Here is a 26788-nt window from a genome sequence, read left to right as displayed (position 1 = left end):
GGGACATTAACCCCTCCATTCCCGGAGATAGTGCCCCCCTTCCCCCAGTTCTGCCATGTGTATATGTACAGTAATATAACGCTAGATGTGCTCATGTATACAGGGAACATTAACCCCTCCATTCCCGGAGATAGTGCCCCCTTCCCCCAGTTCTGCCATGTGTATATGTACAGTAATATAACGCTAGATGTGCTCATGTATACAGGGAACATTAACCCCTCCATTCCCGGAGATAGTGCCCCCCTTCCCCGATGTGTATATGTACAGTAATATAACGCTGGATGTGCTCATGTATACAGGGGACATTAACCCCTCCATTCCCGGAGATAGTGCCCCCTCCCCCATTTCTGCTATGTGTATATGTATAGTAATATAACGCTGGATGTGCTCATGTATACAGGGGACATTAACCCCTCCATTCCCGGAGATAGTGCCCCCTCCCCCAGTTCTGCTATGTGTATATGTATAGTAATATAACGCTGGATGTGCTCATGTATACAGGGGACATTAACCCCTCCATTACCGGAGATAGTGCCCCCTCCCCCCAGTTCTGCCATGTGTATATGTATAGTAATATAACGCTGGATGTGCTCATGTATACAGGGGACATTAACCCCTCCATTCCCGGAGATAGTGCCCCCCTTCCCTCGGTTCTGCCATGTGTATATGTACAGTAATATAACGCTGGATGTGCTCATGTATACAGGGGACATTAACCCCTCCATTCCCGGAGATAGTGCCCCCTCCCCCAGTTCTGCCATGTCTATATGTGCAGTAATATAACGCTGGATGTGCTCATGTATACAGGGGACATTAACCCCTCCATTCCCGGAGATAGTGCCCCCCCTCCCCCAGTTCTGCCATGTGTATATGTACAGTAATATAACGCTGGATGTGCTCATGTATACAGGGTACATTAACCCCTCCATTCCCGGAGATAGTGCCCCCTTCCCCCAGTTCTGCCATGTGTATATGTACAGTAATATAACGCTGGATGTGCTCATGTATACAGGGGGCATTAACCCCTCCATTCCCGGAGATAGTGGCCCCTCCCCCCAGTTCTGCCATGTGTATATGTACAGTAATAGAACGCTGGATGTGGTCATGTATACAGGGGACATTAACCCCTCCATTCCCGGAGATAGTGCCCCCTTCCCCCAGTTCTGCCATGTGTATATGTACAGTAATATAACGCTGGATGTGCTCATATATACAGGGGGCATTAACCCCTTCATTCCCGGAGATAGTGCTCCCTTCCCCCAGTTCTGCCATGTGTATATGTACAGTAATATAGCGCTGGATGTGCTCATGTATACAGGGGACATTAACCCCTCCATTCCCGGAGATAGTGCCCCCCCTCCCCCAGTTCTGCCATGTGTATATGTACAGTAATATAACGCTGGATGTGCTCATGTATACAGGGTACATTAACCCCTCCATTCCCGGAGATAGTGCCCCCTTCCCCCAGTTCTGCCATGTGTATATGTACAGTAATATAACGCTGGATGTGCTCATGTATACAGGGGGCATTAACCCCTCCATTCCCGGAGATAGTGGCCCCTCCCCCCAGTTCTGCCATGTGTATATGTACAGTAATATAACGCTGGATGTGCTCATGTATACAGGGGGCATTAACCCCTCCATTCCCGAAGATAGTGCCCTCTTCCCCCAGTTCTGCCATGTGTATATGTACAGTAATATAACGCTGGATGTGCTCATGTATACAGGGAGCATTAACCCCTCCATTCCCGGAGATAGTGCCCCCCTTCCTCCAGTTCTGCCATGTGTATATGTACAGTAATATAACGCTGGATGTGCTCATGTATACAGGGAACATTAACCCCTCCATTCCTGGAGATAGTGCCCCCTCCCCCAGTTCTGCCATGTGTATATGTACAGTAATATAACGCTAGATGTGCTCATGTATACAGGGAACATTAACCCCTCCATTCCCGGAGATAGTGCCCCCTCCCCCAGTTCTGCCATGTGTATATGTACAGTAATATAACGCTGGATGTGCTCATGTATACAGGGGGCATTAACCCCTCCATTCCCGGAGATAGTGCCCCCATTCCCCCATGTGTATATGTACAGTAATATAACGCTGGATGTGGTCATGTATACAGGGGACATTAACCCCTCCATTCCCGGAGATAGTGCCCCCTTCCCCCAGTTCTGCCATGTGTATATGTACAGTAATATAACGCTGGATGTGCTCATGTATACAGGGGACATTAACCCCTCCATTCCCAGAGATAGTGCCCCCCCTCCCCCAGTTCTGCCATGTGTATATGTACAGTAATATAACGCTGGATGTGCTCATGTATACAGGGGGCATTAACCCCTCCATTCCCGGAGATAGTGCCCCCATTCCCCCATGTGTATATGTACAGTAATATAACGCTGGATGTGGTCATGTATACAGGGGACATTAACCCCTCCATTCCCGGAGATAGTGCCCCCTTCCCCCAGTTCTGCCATGTGTATATGTACAGTAATATAACGCTGGATGTGCTCATGTATACAGGAGACATTAACCCCTCCATTCCCAGAGATAGTGGCCCCTTCCCTAGTTCTGCCATGTGTATATATACAGTAATATAACGCTAGATGTGGTCATGTATACAGGGGACATTAACCCCTCCATTCCCGGAGATAGTGCCCCCTTCCCCCAGTTCTGCCATGTGTATATGTACAGTAATATAACGCTGGATGTGCTCATGTATACAGGGGGCATTAACCCCTCCATTCCCGGAGATAGTGCCCCCATTCCACCATGTGTATATGTACAGTAATATAACGCTGGATGTGGTCATGTATACAGGGGACATTAACCCCTCCATTCCCGGAGATAGTGCCCCCTTCCCCCAGTTCTGCCATGTGTATATGTACAGTAATATAACGCTGGATGTGCTCATATATACAGGGGGCATTAACCCCTTCATTCCCAGAGATAGTGCTCCCTTCCCCCAGTTCTGCCATGTGTATATGTACAGTAATATAGCGCTGGATGTGCTCATGTATACAGGGGGCATTAACCCCTCCATTCCCGGAGATAGTGCCCCCTTCCCTAGTTCTGCCATGTGTATATATACAGTAATATAACGCTGGATGTGCTCATGTATACAGGGGACATTAACCCCTCCATTCCTGGAGATAGTGCCCCCTTCCCCCAGTTCTGCCATGTGTATATGTACAGTAATATAACGCTGGATGTGCTCATGTATAGAGGGGACATTAACCCCTCCATTCCCGGAGATAGTGCCCCCCTTCCCCCGGTTCTGCCATGTGTATATGTACAGTAATATAACGCTGGATGTGCTCATGTATACAGGGGGCATTAACCCCTCCATTCCCGGAGATAGTGGCCCCACCCCCCAGTTCTGCCATGTGTATATGTACAGTAATATAACGCTGGATGTGCTCATGTATACAGGGGACATTAACCCCTCCATTCCTGGAGATAGTGCCTCCTTCCCCCAGTTCTGCCATGTGTATATGTACAGTAATATAACGCTGGATGTGCTCATGTATACAGGGAGCATTTACCCCTCCATTCCCGGAGATAGTGCCCCCCTTCCTCCAGTTCTGCCATGTGTATATGTACAGTAATATAACGCTAGATGTGCTCATGTGTACAGGGAACATTAACCCCTCCATTCCTGGAGATAGTGCCCCCATTACTCCATGTGTATATGTACAGTAATATAACACTGGATGTGCTCATGTATACAGGGGACATTAACCCCTCCATTCCCGGAGATAGTGCCCCCTTCCCCCAGTTCTGCCATGTGTATATGTACAGTAATATAACGCTGGATGTGCTCATGTATACAGGGGACATTAACCCCTCCATTCCCAGAGATAGTGCCCCCCTTCCCCCAGTTCTGCCATGTGTATATGTACAGTAATATAACGCTAGATGTGCTCATGTATACAGGGAACATTAACCCCTCCATTCCCGGAGATAGTGCCCCCCTTCCCCCATGTGTATATGTACAGTAATATAACGCTGGATGTGCTCATGTATACAGGGGAAATTAACCCCTCCATTCCCGGAGATAGTGCCCCCTCCCCCAGTTCTGCTATGTGTATATGTACAGTAATATAACGCTGGATGTGCTCATGTATACAGGGGACATTAACCCCTCCATTCCCGGAGATAGTGCCCCCCTTCCCTCGGTTCTGCCATGTGTATATGTACAGTAATATAACGCTGGATGTGCTCATGTATACAGGGGACATTAACCCCTCCATTCCCGGAGATAGTGCCCCCTCCCCCAGTTCTGCCATGTGTATATGTGCAGTAATATAACGCTGGATGTGCTCATGTATACAGGGGACATTAACCCCTCCATTCCCGGAGATAGTGCCCCCTTCCCCCAGTTCTGCCATGTGTATATGTACAGTAATATAACGCTGGATGTGCTCATGTATACAGGGGGCATTAACCCCTCCATTCCCGGAGATAGTGGCCCCTCCCCCCAGTTCTGCCATGTGTATATGTACAGTAATATAACGCTGGATGTGCTCATGTATACAGGGGGCATTAACCCCTCCATTCCCGAAGATAGTGCCCTCTTCCCCCAGTTCTGCCATGTGTATATGTACAGTAATATAACGCTGGATGTGCTCATGTATACAGGGAGCATTAACCCCTCCATTCCCGGAGATAGTGCCCCCCTTCCTCCAGTTCTGCCATGTGTATATGTACAGTAATATAACGCTGGATGTGCTCATGTATACAGGGAACATTAACCCCTCCATTCCTGGAGATAGTGCCCCCTCCCCCAGTTCTGCCATGTGTATATGTACAGTAATATAAGGCTAGATGTGCTCATGTATACAGGGAACATTAACCCCTCCATTCCCGGAGATAGTGCCCCCTCCCCCAGTTCTGCCATGTGTATATGTACAGTAATATAACGCTGGATGTGCTCATGTATACAGGGGGCATTAACCCCTCCATTCCCGGAGATAGTGCCCCCATTCCCCCATGTGTATATGTACAGTAATATAACGCTGGATGTGGTCATGTATACAGGGGACATTAACCCCTCCATTCGCGGAGATAGTGCCCCCTTCCCCCAGTTCTGCCATGTGTATATGTACAGTAATATAACGCTGGATGTGCTCATGTATACAGGGGACATTAACCCCTCCATTCCCGGAGATAGTGCCCCCTTCCCCCAGTTCTGCCATGTGTATATGTACAGTAATATAACGCTGGATGTGCTCATGTATACAGGAGACATTAACCCCTCCATTCCCAGAGATAGTGGCCCCTTCCCTAGTTCTGCCATGTGTATATATACAGTAATATAACGCTAGATGTGGTCATGTATACAGGGGACATTAACCCCTCCATTCCCGGAGATAGTGCCCCCTTCCCCCAGTTCTGCCATGTGTATATGTACAGTAATATAACGCTGGATGTGCTCATGTATACAGGGGGCATTAACCCCTCCATTCCCGGAGATAGTGCCCCCATTCCCCCATGTGTATATGTACAGTAATATAACGCTGGATGTGGTCATGTATACAGGGGACATTAACCCCTCCATTCCCGGAGATAGTGCCCCCTTCCCCCAATTCTGCCATGTGTATATGTACAGTAATATAACGCTGGATGTGCTCATATATACAGGGGGCATTAACCCCTTCATTCCCGGAGATAGTGCTCCCTTCCCCCAGTTCTGCCATGTGTATATGTACAGTAATATAACACTGGATGTGCTCATGTATACAGGGGGCATTAACCCCTCCATTCCCGGAGATAGTGCCCCCTTCCCTAGTTCTGCCATGTGTATATATACAGTAATATAACGCTGGATGTGCTCATGTATACAGGGGACATTAACCCCTCCATTCCTGGAGATAGTGCCCCCTTCCCCCAGTTCTGCCATGTGTATATGTACAGTAATATAACGCTGGATGTGTTCATGTATAGAGGGGACATTAACCCCTCCATTCCCGGAGATAGTTCCCCCCTTCCCCCGGTTCTGCCATGTGTATATGTACAGTAATATAACGCTGGATGTGCTCATGTATACAGGGGGCATTAACCCCTCCATTCCCGGAGATAGTGGCCCCACCCCCCAGTTCTGCCATGTGTATATGTACAGTAATATAACGCTGGATGTGCTCATGTATACAGGGGACATTAACCCCTCCATTCCCGGAGATAGTGCCTCCTTCCCCCAGTTCTGCCATGTGTATATGTACAGTAATATAACGCTGGATGTGCTCATGTATACAGGGAGCATTTACCCCTCCATTCCCGGAGATAGTGCCCCCCTCCCCCAGTTCTGCCATGTGTATATGTACAGTAATATAACGCTAGATGTGCTCATGTGTACAGGGAACATTAACCCCTCCATTCCTGGAGATAGTGCCCCCATTCCTCCATGTGTATATGTACAGTAATATAACGCTGGATGTGCTCATGTATACAGGGGACATTAACCCCTCCATTCCCGGAGATAATGCCCCCTTCCCCCAGTTCTGCCATGTGTATATGTACAGTAATATAACGCTGGATGTGCTCATGTGTACAGGGGACATTAACCCCTCCATTCCCAGAGATAGTGGCCCCTTCCCCCAGTTCTGCCATGTGTATATGTACATTATTATAGCGCTGGATGTGCTCATGTATACAGGGGACATTAACCCCTCCATTCCCGGAGATAGTGCCCCCTTCCCTAGTTCTGCCATGTGTATATGTACAGTAATATAACGCTGGATGTGCTCATGTATACAGGGGACATTAACCCCTCCATTCCTGGAGATAGTGCCCCCTTCCCCCAGTTCTGCCATGTGTATATGTACAGTAATATCATGCTGGATGTGCTCATGTATACAGGGGACATTAAACCTTCCATTCCCGGAGATAGTGCCCCCTTCCCCCAGTTCTGGGTGGATACTGCATTCCAGCACGCTCTATACTTACCTGTTCAACTTTTGCTATATACTGCACTACTTGGGTATTATATTCTGGGTATTATATTTGTGGTCACAGCTTCATGTACACCGATGAAGGTCTTCTATGACCGAAACGTCTGTAATTTTGTACCACGTTTTTCATAAAAAAAAAAAAAAGTTTTTGAGTCACATGAGTGCCAAGTTTATATATTACTTTTGATCCAGGTTGGGCCCTTACTTGTGCAGCACTCTACCAGAACTGCGGTAGTTTTTTCTAAAGTATCACCTTAAATGTGTCCATTGCTTAAGTGTGAGAAGTATGAATTATACCTGAATTGACCCTGAAGGGAACTGGATACTAAGTCACAGTAAACAATGTTTGTCTTTGTTTTCACTCTCACCCCCTTAATCCTTCACCTTTTCCAACCACCCCTAATCCCTACACCTAGTAATGAACTCTTCATCTCTCTCTCCAAACTCCACATTCATCTCACCTCCTCCTCAGACCTATTATCTCAACATTCAATCCTGTGTCTCCAAACACAGACAGCCACCTCATGCCCTCTCCTGCTCTCACCTACTAACACTTTCTCTGCTCTTCCTCACTGCCGGCGACATCTCTCCAAATCCTGGCCCTCCTCAACACATCCCTACAATCACTTCCACCTCCTACCCACGATCTATCCCAAACTCTTGTAACCCTTCTAACCTTATATCCATCTGCCCAGCCCCCGCTGCCCCAGTCTCTCTAACAGGAGCTCTATGGAACGCTTGCTCCGTCTGCAACAAACTTTCCTACATCCATGATCTCTTCATCACTATCAAGCTTTCCTTCCTCGGCATCACTGAAACCTGGCTCACCCCCTCCGACACGGCCTTTCCTGCTGCACTTTCGTATGGTGGATTCGTATGGTGGATTGCCCCACCGGCAAGCATGGTGGAGGAATAGGTTTCCTCCTATCAGATAACTGCTCCTTCACCCAAATCCCACTGCCGCCCTCCATTACTCTTCCCTCTTTTGAGGTGCACTGTGTGCGCATCTACTCCCCCTCCAACCAGCTGTCATTTACCGCCCCCCAGGATCAACCACCACCTTCTTTGACCACTACATCACCTGGCTACTTCATTTCCTCTCCGCTGACATCCCCACTATCCTCATGGGTGACTTCAACATCCCCATTGACACTTCCCTCTCAGCTGTCTCTAAGCTTCTATCCCTCACTTCTTCCTTAGGCCTTAATCAGTGGTCTTCCGCAGCCACCCACAAAGATGGCCACATACTGGACCTCATCTTCACTGTTCCCTATCTAACCTCTCTAACTCACCTCTCCCTCTTTCTGACCACAACCTACTTACATTCTCTACCCTCTCCTCTCCAGGGCACCAATCCCCACTCCACAAACTTGCACACCCTCGCAGAAATCTTAAACACCTTGACCTACACTCACTCTCTGTATATGTACAGTAATATAACGCTGATCATACGTGCTGGTTCCAGGCTCTCCTCCTCCCTCAGCTGCAGGTAACAGTTTCTTACCTCTGCTTCCGCACCTCAACTTTTGATGCCCATGCAGTATGCGGATTGTCCTCTGGATCAGTTCTGTTTCTGTGGGTGGGGCCAGAGTCAGTTCATGCTCTAGGGCATCCAGCATATCTTGCAGGCAGTTTTGCAGAACTTTCATACCCAGGGCAACAGGGGGAAATCCATCATCCTGAACTTCAACAAAGATTAGGCCCTGTCTTGGGAGCTTCGCTTGGCCGGTTTTTATTGTGGGTTCCCAATAACCTTGCTAGGGAACAGCTTGTCCATTGCTGGCGATATTATTTATGGAGGCTTCTGGAAGGTGCACTAACTGGTCAGGCTTCCAGTGACGTTCATAGTAGGAGGCTTGAATGGTGGTGACTTGTGAGCCAGTGTCAAGCAAAGTTGATATAGGAATTCTGTTGATTTCAATGGTTATTACTGGACACCAGCCAATATATTTAGTGTCCCATTTTGGACAGTTTGGACCTAAGCGTTCTCCTCCCGAGGGTTGGTCCTCCTCCTCGGGGCATTCCAGTTTAACTGTTGTCACTCCCGTTCAATGTGGCCACTTCTCCGGCACTTCCTGCAGATAGGCCTACCTCAAAAATCAAACTGATCCGTAGGCCTTCTGCCTGGGTTGTCATAGCCGCTTTTTCTATGGAGTCATAGCGCCCTCTGTCTCTGTGAAACCAGGAGTCTTCAGGTTGTCGGTACTGCTGCTGTTTTAAATATTTTAGCTCCTCACACACAACTGTCAGTCTCTTGGTGAGTTCTACCATTTGTTCATGCAGGTCACCTGCAGCATCATGAGTTTGTACTTAAACACAATTTGTAACAGTGTCTTTGAAGCCAGTTGGTGGCGCTATTTCAGTTTTAGGAAAAGCACTCATTTGATTCTTAGTCTGGTCACATGGGCTACTGCAAGCGGGAACTTGGCCGGAATCTGCTTCTAGTCTCAGGACTCTAATGGCCATCTCCTTGAAATCTAAGAATGAGCTGTTTGGGTTCTGCAGGGACAGTATTCTCAGTTGAGTTATGATAAACTCTGTTCTTGCCCCCTCTGCAAACTGGTTCCTTAGGGCGATATCTGCATTCATCAGTTCATGAGGGTCCACCTGACGTATGGCATGCAGTGCTTCTTGCAGGCGAAAAGCAAAGTCTCTGAGTGACTAATCAGGCTGCTGTTTTCTGCCAAAGAATCGCATTTTTAATTCTGGGACAGAGACAGTTCTGATATCAAAAGTGTCTCTCAAAGATTAGTTCAACAGTTCTTTTCTCAGTATGGGGCCAGGATTTCACCTCCCTTAGAGCTGCTCTGGAAGGTGGAAATATTGGACTGGATAAAATAGGCTGGAAAATAGACTGGATAAAGTCTAAACATAGCTTGTATCTTTTCTCTAAAGTCTCTTAGTTCATGGGCATCCGCTTTATAGCTTGGGAGCCACGGTGCTCCAAAATAATAGTGCATAGTTATAGGCATTGTGTGGGCCATACTGTAAGCTCCACTATTGCTGGACAGATCACACTCTTTATCCTCAGACGTTATGTACAGTCTATTATAGTAAGAAGTTGGTACAGTTTGCTTATCCTCTTCCAGGGGTGCTGTGCCTTTTACTATGATCTGGTTCTATATTACTGCAGGAATCGATGATGCTGCACTGTAATCCTGTGTATAAGGCTGGACTTTCCCTTATTGGGTATGCTGTGCTGCAGTTGGCTGAAGTAAGATGAAGAAGACGGGACTTCACTCTGGTGCTGTTCTTGTTCTCACGGCGGCCATTAGCACATGTACAGTTCATGAAGCTCTGCAGTCACAATGGCTGGGGTTTCTTACACACCTTTTATTTAGTAGGATCCTGTTTGTGCACGCCAAAAGATAGATATTGTAATGCCAGTGATACACAACTCTGCCATAGATCACACTGTGTGGGGTGCTAGTGTTATCACTTCACTAAGGCAGGAAGAAAAGTAAAATAAAATGTAGTTCGTGACGCCAGGGTGCACTGTATTAACTTCTGTTTCCTGGTGTGATGGTATGTTGTGCACCCGATAATCCAGAAAAACAGATAGACGGATAGGCTATTGGTAAACTTTACTTCATGCAAACAACTACAGATAAATCCAGACAGATGATTCAGCAGAGTTTCAATTCCAATGCAGCAAGAACAATCCTTTTGAGTATATAAATGGTGCAGTGATTCCTGAGTACTATCTTCTGCTTCTATGCACAGTCTATCACACAGGTGATTGCAGCTGAAGCTGTGGTGTCTCATGTACAGGAGCTCTGTCTGAGCTTCCTACCTGCTCCTTCAGCTTCCAGGCAAAACCAGACACCACAGGATGTCTCCTCCTCTCTCTGAGCACACAGTACTAAGCTCAGGACCTTGTCATGTGGTCTAACCATGTGACCTTATTGCCATATATGGAAAGCAGGGCTAAATCATTAACTCTTGGTAATCTGATATTGTATTCTGCTAAGTACATCACTCTCTACATATATAAACCATTCTGTATACTGGATCCTCATGTACATTATCTGCAAAGGGAAAATGAACATTGTGCAGACATAATGTGCTAACTGCTGGCTCTGCTACAACGTAAAGGGGCATACACATACAACTTTAGGGCATACATATATACACACACCAAAATTCCAAAAAGGTCAGGCTACTGTGTGAAATGTATAGAAAACAAGAATGCGATAATTTAGAAATATCTTATAGTCATATTTTATACAGATCAGAAGGTGAATATTCAATTCATTTGAAATAATTAACTAATTTAGAAATTGATGACCGAACAAATCTCAAAAAAATTGTGCCCGGCGTCATGTCCACCATTGTGTATCATCCCCTTCTTTACACAACAGTCTGTCAACATTTAGGGAGTGAGGAGAGAGTTTTGGGAGAGGAATGTTGTCCCTTTGTTGTCATATGTAGTATTCACGTTGCTCAACAGTCTGGGGTCTTCTTTGTTGGATTTTTAATTTCTTCCTGCACCATGTTTTCTATTGGTGAAAGGTCTTGATTAAAGATGACCAGTTCATCACCTGAACTCTTCTTCTGATAAGTCATGCTCTTGTGATGGATGCAGCATGTGGTTTAGCTACGTTTTGCTGAAATATACAGTCATGGCCAAAAGTATTGAGAATGAGACAAATAGTAATTTTTCCAAAGTTTACTGCTTCATTTTTTGTAATGGAAATTTGCATATACTCCTGAATGTCAAAGAGTGATCAGCTTAACAGCAATTACTGTACTTGCAAAGTCAATATTTGCCCAGAAAATGAACTTTAACCCCCAAAACACATTTCAACATTATTGCAGTCCTGCCTTAAAAGGAGCAGCTAACATCGTTTTAGTGATTGATCCATTAACACAGGTGTGGGTGTTGATGAGGACAGGGCTGACAATCAATCAGTCATGATTAAGTAAGAATGACATCACTGGACACTTTAAAAGGAGGCTGGTTCTTGGTATCATTGTTTCTCTTCAGTTAACCATGGTTATCTCTAAAGAAACACGTGCAGCCATCATTGCACTGCACAAAAATGGCCTAACAGGGAAGAGTATCGCAGCTACAAAGATTGCATCTCAGTCAACAATCTATCGCATCATCAAGAACTTCAAGGAGAGAGCTTCCATTGTTGTCAAAAAGGCTCCAGGGCCACCCAAGAAAGACCAGCAAGCGCCAGGACCGTATCTTAAAACTGTTTCAGCTGCGGGATCGGACTACCAGCAGTGCCGAGCTTGCTCAGGAATGGCAGCAGGCTGGTGTGAGTGCTTCTGCACGCACTGTGAGGCGGAGATTCTTTGAGCAAGGGCTGGTTTCAAGGAGGGCAGCAAAGAAGCCACTTCTCTCCAGAAAAAACATCAGTGACCGACTGATATTCTGCAAAAGGTACAGGGAGTGGACTGCTGAGGACTGGGGCAAAGTCATTTTCTCTGATGAATCCCCTTTTCGATTGTTTGGGACATCTGGAAAACAGCTTATTCGGAGAAGAAGAGGTGAGCGCTACCACCAGTCTTGTCTCATGCCAACTGTAAAGCATCCTGAAACCATTCATGTGTGGGATTGCTTCTCAGCCAAGGGAATCGGCTCACTCACAGTCTTGCCTAAAAACACAGCCATGAATAAAGAATGGTACCAGAATGTCCTCCAAGAGCAACTTCTCCCAACCGTCCAAGAGCAGTTTGGCGCCCAACAATGCCTTTTCCAGCATGATGGAGCACCTTACCATAAAGCAAAGGTGATAACTAAATGGCTCATGGAACAAAACATAGAGACTTTGGGTCCATGGCCTGGAAACTCCCCAGATCTTAATCCCATTGAGAACTTGTGGTCAATCATCAAGAGACGGGTGGACAAACAAAAACCAACAAATTCTGGCAAAATGCAAGCATTGATTATGCAAGAATGGACTGCTATCAGTCAGGATTTGGTCCAAAAGTTGATTGAGAGCATGCCAGGGAGAATTACAGAGGTCTTGAAGAAGAAAGGGTAACACTGCAAATATTGACTTGCTGCATTAACTTATTCTAACTGTCAATATAACCTATTGGTACTCATAATATGATTGCAATTATATTTCTATATGTGATATAAACATCAGACAAACACTAATAAAAACCAGAGGCCAGCAGATCATGTGAAAATATAATTTTGGTGTCATTCTCAAAATTTTTGGCCATGACTGTACAAGGCCTTCCCTGAAATAGATGTAGTCTGGATGGAGCATACGTTGTTTTAAAGATGCTTTCACACTGCGTTTTGGCACCCGTTTGTTGATCTCGTCGGGGCTTACGTTCAACCCCCCCGCAAAACGGGATTTGTGTGAATGCATTTTTACAGCATTTCTTCAACCATAGAAAGCAAGTGAAAAAACATTGCGAAAAAAAAGGCAGCTGCGTTCGTCACAATGTCTTTGCTGCCTTTTTGGTGCATAAAACTAACTTTATTAAACATGTACTGTAGACAAGGCATATGTGTAATACACCCCACCCTGAAAAAAATGTGGATGTTAAACGCAGTGTTTTTACTGCCAAGAGAACAGTTGCTGCCATCAATTTGTAAATGAGTTTAGTCCAACGTCCACCTTCTCATCTGTGTTCTATTTTTCTGGTCCTAACATCAAGATTATGATGTGAGGTAGCGTAATGTACAATAGCTAGATCACTCATGTCTTCTTTCCAGGTATACTAACAGCTCGGCGTTACATTGATTTGGTCATGGAACTAGTTGTATGGCCATTTCTAAAAGGTGTACCAGAAGCCTTTTTTCAACACAACAACGCCATGTTGCGTGTTGCTTGTGCTACTGTGAGCAGCCTGTGTGACCTAAACGTGCTCCCATGGCCTGAAAGATGGTAAAATGAGTTTTATGTTTACCATCAATAAAAAGACCTTAACATTCGGAATCCACAGTTCTCACTTATGATTTGTTGCTAACCTCAATAAATAGAAAAAAAGGATACAGTAACTATGTGCGCACCCAAAATAAATATTCAAAATTGTATTACAAGCAAGACAATTTAGACATTCAGGCTTATTACACCATATACATTATATTGATGGAATATTGTTACTAAAGTACTGATGCTGTGTATGATCACAAGCCATGTATACATTGGGGTTTGAAATTTAGTAGTTTCTATGTCACATACTATTACGAGCATAATCTGGGCTTGGTGCAATAATAATATTTTCCCCTATTGTACCTAATTGATCTATTGTCCTATTTTGATACATTCCTGTTCTTGTGTATGTTATTGTATTCCATATCTACAATCATGGTATTGATTTTATGTTAGGTTTTAATCATGTCTAAATTGTCTTGCTTGTAATAAAATGTTGAATATTTATTTGGGGTGTGCACATAGTTAATGTTTATTGTCCAGAGTTTACAGTATACATTATGGAGCACCCAATTTCTGTGCATCTTACTTTGTGTTTCTTGTTGCTAATCTCACACACATTTTGGAGGATGCAGATTAGTTACAAATCCCCCTTCTCATATTTCCTCAAGGTACAGGCATAGGCGGATTATAATAAGGGCAATCCGGGCTACCGCCCGGGGCTCCGGGGTGTCTATGGCCAGATTGCCCTCATTATATGTGCGGCGCTGCGGCACATACTGGCAGACAGTGGCGGGGGGGCCCCCGGACCGCTCCCCCAGCAGTGGCGCACGGACCCTGCTTCTTCTCCGGCCGGGCCAGCACTGCAGCTGTTAACTTCCCTGTGCTGGCCCGGCCGCGTCACTGCTAGGAGACACGGCCCTGTGCGCGGCCGTGTCTCCTAGCTGTGACGTCACGCAGTGCGCACCCGGCCTGCAGTGCTGCACCGGAAAAGAGCAGGAGGACTGGAGCCGAGCCGGGGGATGGTGAGTCTGTGTGTCTGTGTCTGTGTATGAGAGAGAGTGTGTGTGTGTGAGAGAGTGTGTATGTGTGAGAGTGAGTGTGTGTATGTGTGATTGAGTGAGTGTGTGTGTGTGTGTGTGTGTTGGCAGATATCATTGTGTGATGTCTGTTTATATGTATTTTTGTGTTTGAAATGTTTATGCGTGTATGTATATGTTTGTGTGTGCGTGACTGCGTGCGGCCTCCCGATGTGTATAGATGGCTACGTGCGGCCTCCTCTTGTGTATAGATGGCGCTGTGCGGCCTCCCGCTGTGTATAGATGGCGCCGTGTGGCCTCCCGCTGTGTATAGATGGCGCCGTGCGTTCTCCTGCTGTGTATAGATAGTGCCGTGCGGCCTCCCGCTGTGTATAGATGGCGCCGTGCGGCCTCCTGCTGTGTATAGATAGGGCCTTCCTTCCACTCGCTGTGTATAGATGGCTACGTGCGGCCTCCCGCTGTGTATAGATGGCTACATGTGGCCTCCTGCTGTGTGTAGATGGCGCCGTGCGGCCTCCTGCTGTGTATAAATGGCGCCGTGCGGCCTCCTGCTGTGTATAGATGGCTACGTGGGGCCTCCCGCTGTGTATAGATGGCGCCGTGCGGCCTCCCGCTGTGTATAGATGGCGCCGTGCGGCCTCCCGCTGTGTATAGATGGCGCTGTGCGGCCTCCCACTGTGTATAGATGGCTACGTGCGGCCTCCCGCTGTGTATAGATGGCTACATGTGGCCTCCTGCTGTGTATAGATGGCTGCGTGCGGCCTCCCGCTGTGTATAGATGGCGCCGTGCGGCCTCCCGCTGTGTATAGATGGCGCCGTGCGGCCTCCCGCTGTGTATAGATGGCTACGTGCGGCCTCCCGCTGTGTATAGATGGCGCCGTGCGGCCTCCCGCTGTGTATAGATGGCTCCGTGCGGCCTCCCGCCGTGTATAGATGGCTCCGTGCGGCCTCCCACCGTGTATAGATGGCTCCGTGCGGCCTCCCGCCGTGTATAGATGGCTCCGTGCGGCCTCCCGCCGTGTATAGATGGCTCCGTGCGGCCTCCCACCGTGTATAGATGGCTCCGTGCTGCCTCCCGCCGTGTATAGATGGCTCCGTGCGGCCTCCCGCCGTGTATAGATGGCACCGTGCCGCCTCCCGCTGTGTATAGATGGCTACGTGTGCTCAATATTGAGTCACACAATTAATGTAAGGCTATGTGCCCACGATGCAGAAATGCTCTGGATTTTTTTGGAGCGTTTCTGCATCTCCCTGGCAGAAAAAACGCATGCGGATTTTACATGCGTGTTTCTTGCCAGGGACAAGCGGAAGTGAAGCGTTCTTCACATGCATTTCCGCATGCGGGTTGACAAGTGCTTTCCAAGCGATTTTAGCATCACTTGGAAAGTGCTTGACAACTTGGTCACACTATATAAATCCATGCAACCGGCATGGATTTATATAGTGTGACCGTAAAAGAATGGTAAAAAATAAATATATAATTACCTTCTGATGGCCTGCCAACGTCAGCGGTCGCGTGACCCGTCACATGACTAAATGACATCACGGCAGGTCCTTTTCAGACTATCGTGAGCTGCCAGCAAGCCGGGACGCATCTCTGGGGGGGGGCGCCGTGCGGCCTCCCGCTGTGTATAGATGGCTACGTGCGGCCTCCTGCTGTGTATAGATGGCGCTGTGCGGCCTCCCGCTGTGTATAGATGGCGCCATGTGGCCTCCCGCTGTGCATAGATGGTGCCGTGCGGCCTCCCGCTGTGTATAGATGGCGCCGTGCGGCCTCCTACTGTGTATAGATAGGGCCTTCCTTCCACTCGCTGTGTATAGATGGCTACGTGCGGCCTCCCGCTGTGTATAGATGGCTACATGTGTCGGGGTCGTAGCAACATTCCACTCGTCCTCCAGTCACTCCAAATTAAGGCTATGAGCATGGGTCAACCATTCAAAGAATGAGTCAGACAACAAGCTGGTTCAAACTCAGAGCATGCTCAGAAGGCTACTGGCAAGCCACGATCTCAGCAATGTTCTGTCGCGACTCAGATCACTGGTGCAGTCCACAGGTCGCCACCCCTCAGTGTAGAGCACACCTCAATACACTGATGAGATAGAGAGACACCTCAATATATCTCCTTTCCTAACCTTCAGTGTAGAGCACACCTCAATACACTGATGAGATAGAGAGACACCTCAATCTATCTCCTTTCCTAACCTTGAATGGCGACTTTACAGTGCGACTCACCACGGCACCCTGATTACAGGTCACCACCCGTCAGTGTAGAGCACTCCTCAATACACTGGTGAGATAGAGAGACACCTCAATCTATCTCCTTTCCTAACCTTGACTTTACAGCAGTCTCTGTGGTAGACGAAGAGCACTCCTCAATTCGTCACAGATTCTTTCTCCCTTACCATGTGGCCTCCAGCTGTGTGTAGATGGCGCCGTGCGGCCTCCTGCTGTGTATAGATGGCGCCGTGCGGCCTCCTGCTGTGTATAGATGGCTACGTGGGGCCTCCCGCTGTGTATAGATGGCGCCGTGCGGCCTCCCGCTGTGTATAGATGGCGCCGTGCGGCCTCCCGCTGTGTATAGATGGCTACGTGCGGCCTCCCGCTGTGTATAGATGGCTACGTGCGGCCTCCTGCTGTGTATAGATGGCTACGTGCGGCCTCCCGCTGTGTATAGATGGCTGCTTGCGGCCTCCCGCTGTGTATAGATGGCTGCGTGCGGCCTCCTGCTGTGTATAGATGGCTCCGTGCGGCCTCCCGCTGTGTATAGATGGCTCCGTGCGGCCTCCCGCCGTGTATAGATGGCTACGTGCGGCCTCTCGCTGTGTATAGATGGCTACGTGCGGCCTCTCGCTGTGTATAGATGGCTACGTGCGGCCTCCCGCTGTGTATAGATGGCGCCGTGCGGCCTCCCGCTGTGTATAGATGGCTACGTGCGGCCTCCTGCTGTGTATAGATGGCTACGTGCGGCCTCCCGCTGTGTATAGATGGCTGCGTGCGGCATCCCGCTGTGTATAGATGGCTGCGTGCGGCCTCCTGCTGTGTATAGATGGCTCCATGCGGCCTCCCGCTGTGTATAGATGGCTCCGTGCGGCCTCCCGCCGTGTATAGATGGCTACGTGCGGCCTCCCGCCGTGTATAGATGGCTACGTGCGGCCTCTCGCTGTGTATAGATGGCGCCGTGCGGCCTCCCGCTGTGTATAGATGGCACCGTGCCACCTCCCGCTGTGTATAGATGGCTACGTGTGCTCAATATTGAGTCACACAATTAATGTAAGGCTATGTGCCCACGATGCAGAAATGCTCTGGATTTTTTTGGAGCGTTTCTGCATCTCCCTGGCAGAAAAAACGCATGCGGATTTTACATGCGTGTTTCCTGCCAGGGACAAGCGGAAGTGAAGCGTTCTTCACATGCATTTCCGCATGCGGGTTGACAAGTGCTTTCCAAGCGATTTTAGCATAACTTGGAAAGTGCTTGACAACTTGGTCACACTATACAAATCCATGCAACCGTCATGGATTTATATAGTGTGACCGTAAAAGAATGGTAAAAAATAAATATATACTTACCTTCTGATGGCCTGCCAACGTCAGCGGTCGCGTGACCCGTCACATGACTAAATGACATCACGGCAGGTCCTTTTCAGACCATCGTGAGCTGCCGGCAAGCCAGGACGCATCAGATAAAGACACCGGGGGCCATCAGAAGGTAAGTATAATATTTATTTTTTATTTTATTATTTATTTTTTTTACAGGTACTATGGTACCTGAGTCTGGAGGAGAGTCTCCTCTTCTCCAAACCCGGGTACCATCCGCACATTGAAACACATGGAATCCGCATGTACAGATGCAGTGATGCGGATTACATGCGTTCCAATGCAAGTCAATGACTGTGAAAACGCAGCGCTTCCGCAAAATAATTGGTAGTGCTGCGGATTTTTCCACAATGATAATCCGCAGCGGAAATTTCCGCAGCATGTACACAGCACATGCGGATTATCATTGGGGAACATGGCAGGCCTTCTACCAAGCGTTTTTTAAGCGTTTCTGCAGCGGAATTGCTTAAAAAACGCATAGTGGGCACACAGCCTTAAAAAAATGATAATTAATATTGTGCCAAATTTATTTCACGTGAACTATCACATGATCTATCACAGGGGATCATGTGACATGTGATACATCAGGTGTGTGTGGGGGGGGCCCGCACCTTCTAAACTGCCAGGGGCCTTTGCTACCCTTAATCCACCCCTGGGTACAGGTATCACTTACTAGTATGGAGCTCTTACATACATGGTGATTGTAGGTGAAGTGTGGTGCTTGTGATTGTTGTTCCTTTATTCATTTGCCATACAAGTTGGCAACACCTCAGCGGCCAGTGATTAGCTGTAGTGTTCGTATGAAGGGGTGACCTCATCTCTCCTAAAACAATAAGAAGCTGCTTTTTATCTCCTAATATGTTTCCCTTATTTTCAAAAATTGTATTTTTATTGGTTTTCCGTTTTCTCATCTTCATTTTCTCTTCATTCAGATTCCTAAAATATCAGATTCTTTTAGTGAAAATTTTCTATATGCTATATCTACATTCTACATAATAACATAATATAATTTTCCTGATTAACCTTTAAGGATGGACAGGGACAAGATGGCGGAGAGGATATTACACCTCACCCTAGAGATCCTCTTCCGGCTTACTGGAGAGGTGAGAGATTCTGATGACGTCACATTACATCATTCTTATCTATGGGAACAACAGATGGACAGAACTGGAGAGGTGAGGACTCTGGAAATGTCTGTAGTGAGATTTATTAATGTGTCTCTCCATAACCAGGATTACACAGTAGTGAAGAAGACCTCTAGTGAGCTCTGTCAGGCCCCTGTGTCTGAGGGCTGGGAAAGACCCCTGAGCCCAATCACGGAGCCTCCACCTCACCCCCTGATACATGAGGACATCAATGACCAGAAGATCCTAGAACTCACCTACAAGATGATTGAGCTGCTGACTGGAGAGGTGACACTGCTGGGAATGCTGGGACATTATACAGTAACGCTATGAAGGGATCGGGGGGATGACAGTATCATTATATGTGTCAGGTTCCTATAAGGTGTCAGGATGTCACCGTCTTTTTCTCCATGGAGGAGTGGGAGTATTTAGAAGGACACAAAGATCTGTACAAGGACGTCATGATGGAGGTTCCCCAGCCCCTCACATCACCAGGTAATAGATAGGACTAAATACACACGGCCTATAATTATCTTTATGTAAAGAATGAATTCAGCCCCTGTATGTGTTTCCTCCAGTTCTATCCAGTAAGAGGACAACACCAGAGAGATGTCCCCGTCCTCTTCTTCCTCAGGACTGTAAACAAGAATATCCCAATGTTCCTCAGGATCATCAGGTAGATGGAGAGAAGGTGTCATGAGATCTCCCCTATGATGTGTAGGCGGCTGTGAAGTTCTTGTGTTCAGTCTTGTTTTATCCACCAGTATTATATGTTTTATATTTGTGTAATGAGAACGTTGGAGATGGCAGGATTAGAGCTGATCATAGATGTGACTTCTCCATCTGTCTGTGACTTTTATAATATTTGTTTCAGGGTAAAGATCTGCCCCATATTAATACTACAGAGACATATGTGAGGGGTGATGAGTGGTGTAAAGAGGAGATTCCTACAGATAACCGCCCAGGTTCGTAGTGACCACTAGATGCAGAGAAGTCACCGACTGTGATAATTTTCTGTTCCTTGTTGTGAGCTCTGTGATCTTTTAGGTTTTTTAGCTTTAGATTCACCCGTTTTGCCAAAATGCGAAGTAAAAATGCATGAAAATCTGATATTTTTATAGACGATAAAATAAGGATGTAAAAATACAGCTGAAATATTACAATAGAGGGAAAAGAACATTTGGTGGATAAGGCCACTGTAACTGTCTGTTTTAGGCATTTTCAGTGGTTGTCAAGATAAATTTGTAACAGTTATAGCAAACGTTTAGATAAAACACACAGTAAATATTTCTTTTCAATGCGTTGCATAATGACTTTGAGCTTAGATTATCCTAAATAACTGAGACGAGCAGTTAAACACGCAAACTCATAACAAGCATTGCAAAAAGCTATGCCCCTGATTCATCAAAGTATTTACCCGAGAAAACTGGCTCAAGACACTTGGAAAAGTCTCAAAATTTCTGGGGACCATAAACAGCAAATATTCCTGAAGCAAAGCCTATAACTCCTTGTGAGGTGTAGACTGCAGAGTGACAACTGGAGGATTGCTTAGACTCTGCAATTCAGTCTGGTTAGAGTCAAATGACGATCCTGTTTTTTTAGCAGTAAAGGTCCTCTTACATGGACTGACCGGTGGCACGAAACGGAATACAGATCGGTTAAAGTTTTACCGGTTAGGGGTCATTTAACTCCCTGATTACACAGGCAGACCAAAGTAAATGATGCGCACTGAGGGAGCTATACCAGTGACATCTGTTTCGGGAGTCTGGACTGGTCTCTGCGTTATTTCTTTTTCAATGAGCACTTACAGTGCACTCCCTTGCCAGGGAGTGCACTGTCACTGAGCATTGATAAGGAATATCGCTCAGTGAACAAGCTCATACAGAGCATACGTCTGAATTGACAACCAACACATGATCAGTACAGCAGGGGCTAACCCAGCCCCTTTAACAGACATCACTGATGACACTTCGCTTCAGGGTGGGGGCAGAGTTTGCGTTGGTGAAAGTAGCTTTGGCCCCTTGATAGCATCTCGTTTGATTATTCCAGCATGCACTTGGGACTCTCAAATGAAACAATCAAAACGAAAGTGAAAAAAAACCAAAACGATTTTAGATAGAGAGGGAATGGTAGCGACTTTTTAATTAAAGTACATTAGAAAAACAATTACATTATTACATTAACCCCTTCCTGACATGCGCCATATATATACTGCTTTGCAGATGCTACGTTCCTGCAAAAAGCAGTATATTTAAGGCGCGTGCTCACTCTGAGCGCTGCCGCGATCACATGTGGGTGTCAGCTCTATGTGAGAGCTGATACCCCGCAGTAATGCCCACGATCAGTGCTAGCTCTGATCGCGGGCGTTTAATCCCTGAAATGGTGCTGTCAATAGTGACGGCGACATCGCAGGGCATCGTAGAGGGAGTGAGCTCCCTCTGTTATCATCAGTACAACACGATGCGATCGTATTGTGCTGATGGTCTCCATGGTGACCCCGGGTCCCAAGATGACCGTGAGGTCCTTCAGGGAAGATGGCCTGTCAGTGCCTGATCTGATCAGGAGCTAACACGCCTCATCCCTGCCTGTCAGATTCTGATCTGATGCTCTGCAGTGCAGAGTATCAGATCGGTGATCTGACAGTGTAAAGATGATGTGACATCCTGGGACAATGTGAAAAAGTTAATAAAAATTTAAAAAATATTTACAAAAAATCCCAAAATAAAGAATAAAAAAAGAAAAAATATTGAACGAATAAATACATTTATTTATGTAATAAATGAACAAAAAAAATACACATATTTTAGGTGTCGCCGCGTCTGAAATGACCCGACCTATAAAACTGTCACACCAGTTAACCCCTTCAGTGAACTCCCGTATAAAAGAAATAGAAAACGAGGCAAAAAACTATGCTTTATCATCATACTACCTAACAAAAATTGCAATGAAACACGATCACCTATGATAAAAATTACAGACCTCTCCATTCTTTGTAGGTTATTATAAAATATCAATATGTTTGTCATATTATAGAATTTTTCACATATTAAATTTTCTAATTGCCCTGCACTTTATATGGAATTTTTAGATAAATATATTTGATTTTATATTTCTTGGTCATATTATAAAAAAAAAATAACCACTTTTTTTCTTGGCAGGTGACTGTATCAGAAGCTCAAATGGACATGTGATGTCTTCAAATTTTAAAGCAGATGATAATGCTATCATACAAAATACATATGAAAAGCACAACACTATTCCAGATATACCATCATCCCTTTACAGCAAAGATCTATCATCTGATATTTTTCAACAGGTTTTATCTTCTGATTCATCACAGACTGTTAAGAAAAATAACAGAATGGATGTTGAACATGAAATATCTCTTGCAGGGGAGAATACATTTGCATGTTTAAAATTCAGAGAATGTTACTTAGATACATCGAAGAATTTTAAGCATGAGAAAAGTCACAAAGAAGTGGAAGAATTTTCACGCACAGAATCTGGGAAATGTTTTACACCGAAATCAAATTTTTTTGAGGATCAAGAAACTAACACTGGGAATAATCTACTTTTATGTTCTGAATGTGGGAAATGTTTTACGGCTAGTTCAAAACTTGTTATACACCAGAGAATTCACACCGATGAGAAGCCATATTCGTGTTCTGAATGTGGGAAATGTTTTGCAGTGAAATACAATCTTATTACACATGAAAGAAGTCACACTGGAGAGAAGCCGTTCTCATGTTCAGAATGTGGAGCATGTTTTAACCGTCATTCAAATCTTGTTAGACACGTGCAAAGTCACAGTGGGGAGAAGCCATTCTCGTGTTCAGAATGTTGGAAATGTTTTAAACAGAAGTCAGATCTTGTAACACATCTGAGAATTCATACTGGGGAGAAGCCGTTTTCATGCACCGAATGTGGGAAGGGTTTTTCTAAAAAATCACATGTTTTTGCGCATCAGAGAAGTCACACAGGAGAGAAGCCATTTTCATGCTTAGAATGTGGGAAATGTTTTTCTCGAAAATCAAATCTTCTCACTCATAACACAACTCACACAGGAGAGAAATCATTTCCATGCTTAGAATGTGGGAAATGTTTTTCTCGGAAATCGCATCTTGTTGACCATCATAAGATTCACACAGCAGAATATCCATTTTCATGTTTAGAATGTGGGAAATGTTTTAAATATAAGTCAAATTTTGTTGCACATCAAAACACTCACACAAAGAAGACTTCATATTAATTCATGTAAATGTTTTACAGCTGGTTCAAAACTTTACTAGAGATGAGCGAATCGATGGGATGAATATCATTGGAGGCAAATTTTTAGGAATTCTCTAAACCCTACAAATTTGAACAATGTGAGATTTTCCTCAATTAAAATGGCTTCCACCTTTTTACAAATTGAAGGAGATTGTAGACACACATGACCCTGCACAATGCCGGATGGGCCTTACTAATAATCACTTGCAACTATCATATCACAGATTTCACAGTCAATGGGGAGAAACTACCATAGCCTGTATAAAAGCAGAAGCAGAGCCTGCAGCAGTCATTTTTTGGGTGAATCTGGAAAGTGAGAGGATATCACAGGTTCTCCATAAAGGTAGGGATAGGAAGGCATAAAACAGCCACAACAACTTCCAGTTGATTTCCTGAATGAGATGAACAGTCAGTATTTGGACTTGGGTGAGATGGGTGTGGAGGACATTACTGAAATGCTTATGGTGGTAGTAGCATTGGCACTGGCAGCTGAAGTGGCAGTGGCATTCTGAGTCAGGGCAAATATAGAGGCTGGAATCAGGAGAGGTGGACAAAGAGCTCAGGAATTTTCACACTGAGACAACTGAATCACGGACAATGATGATTTTGTGGTGGACAAGACCCGGCAACTAGAATGGGGTGATGAGGATGTGATGTCTTCTCAGGAGAAGGATTGTGGCGACCGTTATAAGGAGAGCAGCCAACATCCAGCCAAAAGATGTTTTGGGGCTTTTTTAAAAAGGTTGTTGGTTACCATTGATAACCATCTGTTTTTCATTACCATATATATAGAGGTCTTTTTAACTGTACAAGGCTAAGTTTGCCTTAAACAGCTGGAAAGAGGACTTGAGTGTTGTACACATCTTCTGAGGGCATTTGGAGGTTTTGCAGAACTTTTGATACATAGCAAATTAATTTGCTGATAATTGAATAAAAAAAAAATTGGAGAACATGGTGGATTTTAATTTCATAAAATTCTCTCATCTCTACCAGGTTTGTTAACTGTTCAGAAATTCCAGGATAGTCCATAAAGATTGGTCACTTAAATTAAAGGCATCCGTGATTTTTTTTGAAGCTAAAGAAACTTATACAGATTGCTACTATGACTGTATATTATCATCTTTTTACAGTTTACAGTGAATGCAGCTGATGTCTTCAGATCAGATTTATGGGCTGAAGACATGTATCACTTATAATCATAATGCTTTATCACGGGTTTTCAATTGTGTCCATAAAAATTATTATATGTCCATGCACTTTTTTTGTAAACTGTTCAGAAAAAATAAAAGGCCTTGATGGCAACCTGATTTCTACTTGTTACACATAAGAGATTTCCCATAGGGTAGAATACATTATTTCGTTCATAATATGGGAAATGTTTTGTCAAGAAAAAAAATGAAAACATTTTTTTAAAGCATCGACAAACTCACACAAGATAGTAGACCTTTCCTTTCTGCTCCAAATTTGTGCTACTAACAAATAGGTTAATAAAACATATAACTGTAAAAGTCAAAATAAAGTCACATGTCATACATCAGAAAGATATACCAATGTGGTGATTTAAGAAACGTTTTCAATTACGAATAAACATCTTCATGCAAAGATAATTTATAAGCCTCTTCCAATAGAATAGCAGTTTTCCCATATGAGGTGTTTAACTGTAGGATGAAGCTGATGGGCTGATCTGGTCACATGCTTCTCCATCTTTTTTTTTTTTAACCGCTTTTGGCTCGATCTCGAGCCATGGCGACTTGATAGATGAATGATCTGTAGGAAGATTGATCTTGTGCAACCCTAGATAGGTCCACCAGGGTCTGCCATTATCTTGATACTATCATCAAGCCGTTAGGTTGTTGATCTTCCTCTTCGCCTTGCTCCTTCTATTCTTATCACCTTGATGTCCTTCTACAATGATTAATAATAATAATTTTTATTTTTACAGCGCCAATATATTCCGCAGCACTTAACAATTTTAGAGGGGACTTATACAGACAATAAAGATATTGCAGAAAAGCACATAACTCGGATACCAAAGTTAATGAGGGCCCTGTTGACAAGCTTACAATCTATGAGAAAATAGGGGAGACACTAAAGGCAAATGATAAAATGTGCTTATATTGTACGGTTCAGCCATAAAATACTAAATAGGGTATGCACATAATGCTGCATGAATTGGTCACCAGCCAGTATGTGTACAGTACAGACACAAAGGGCTATTAAGTACATAGAGGGTGTGTGAACTGATGCTATGAGGGTCATGATTTTTAAGAAAATTTTGTATGGGCAAAATGGGAATAGTTAAATAAGTGAGGTGGGGCAATAGACCAGTCTAAAGAAATGCGTTTTTAGGCCACGCTTAAAACTGTGGGTATTGGGAATTAAAGTGTCATGGGTAGTGCATTCCAAAGAATTGTCGCGAGAAGTCTTGGAGACAGGAATGGGAGGTTCGGATTATTGAGGATTTTAGTTTTAAGTCATTAGCAGAACAAAGGGCACAGGTAAGGTGGTAGACTGAGACATGGGAGGAGATGCAGGGTGGTGCTGAACTGTGGACCGCTTTGTGGGTGACATTGATAAGTTTATATTGAACTCTGTATCGAATGGGTAACGAGTGGCAAAGGGCATTGGTGTAGCGATTGGAAAGGAATATAATCCTGCCTGCTGCATTCAGGATGGATTGGAGAGTTTGGTAAGCGAGAGACCGATTAGTAGAGTTGTACTAATCCAGATGAGAATGAATAAGTGTTACAGTAAGGCTATGTGCCCACGATGCAGAAATGCTCAGGATTTTTTCCTGAGCGTTTCTGCATCTCCCTGGCAGAAAAAAACGCATGCGGATTGTACATGCGTTTTCCTGCCAGGGACATGCGGAAATGGAGCGTTATTCACTGACATTTCCGCATTTGGATTGACAAGCGCTTTCCAAGCGATTAGCATCACTTGGAAAGTGCTTGTGACAAC

General features: G+C 45.3%; 1 protein-coding gene across 1 annotated transcript in view; it reads left to right on the top strand.

The window, feature by feature from the left end:
• Nucleotides 1–25177, top strand: part of LOC141271424 (uncharacterized) — a 94646-nt gene extending 69469 nt beyond the window's left edge. Inside the window, exons 10-15 of the mRNA XM_073681506.1 lie at nucleotides 19465–19537; nucleotides 19667–19846; nucleotides 19930–20053; nucleotides 20137–20234; nucleotides 20433–20523; nucleotides 22717–25177. Of these exons, the coding sequence (XP_073537607.1) occupies nucleotides 19465–19537; nucleotides 19667–19846; nucleotides 19930–20053; nucleotides 20137–20234; nucleotides 20433–20523; nucleotides 22717–23807 (1657 nt within the window). The 3' untranslated portion in view covers nucleotides 23808–25177. The remainder of the gene's footprint in view (nucleotides 1–19464; nucleotides 19538–19666; nucleotides 19847–19929; nucleotides 20054–20136; nucleotides 20235–20432; nucleotides 20524–22716) is intronic.
• The last annotated feature ends 1611 nt before the right edge of the window (nucleotides 25178–26788 follow it).

This window comes from Phyllobates terribilis, unplaced genomic scaffold (assembly GCF_046119375.1).
Source record: "Phyllobates terribilis strain yellow unplaced genomic scaffold, ASM4611937v1 Scaffold_5__5_contigs__length_657084704, whole genome shotgun sequence".
Taxonomy (NCBI): Eukaryota; Metazoa; Chordata; class Amphibia; order Anura; family Dendrobatidae; genus Phyllobates; species Phyllobates terribilis.
Note: the sequence above shows the minus strand (reverse complement) of the source record. Positions and strands in the feature narration are given on the sequence as shown.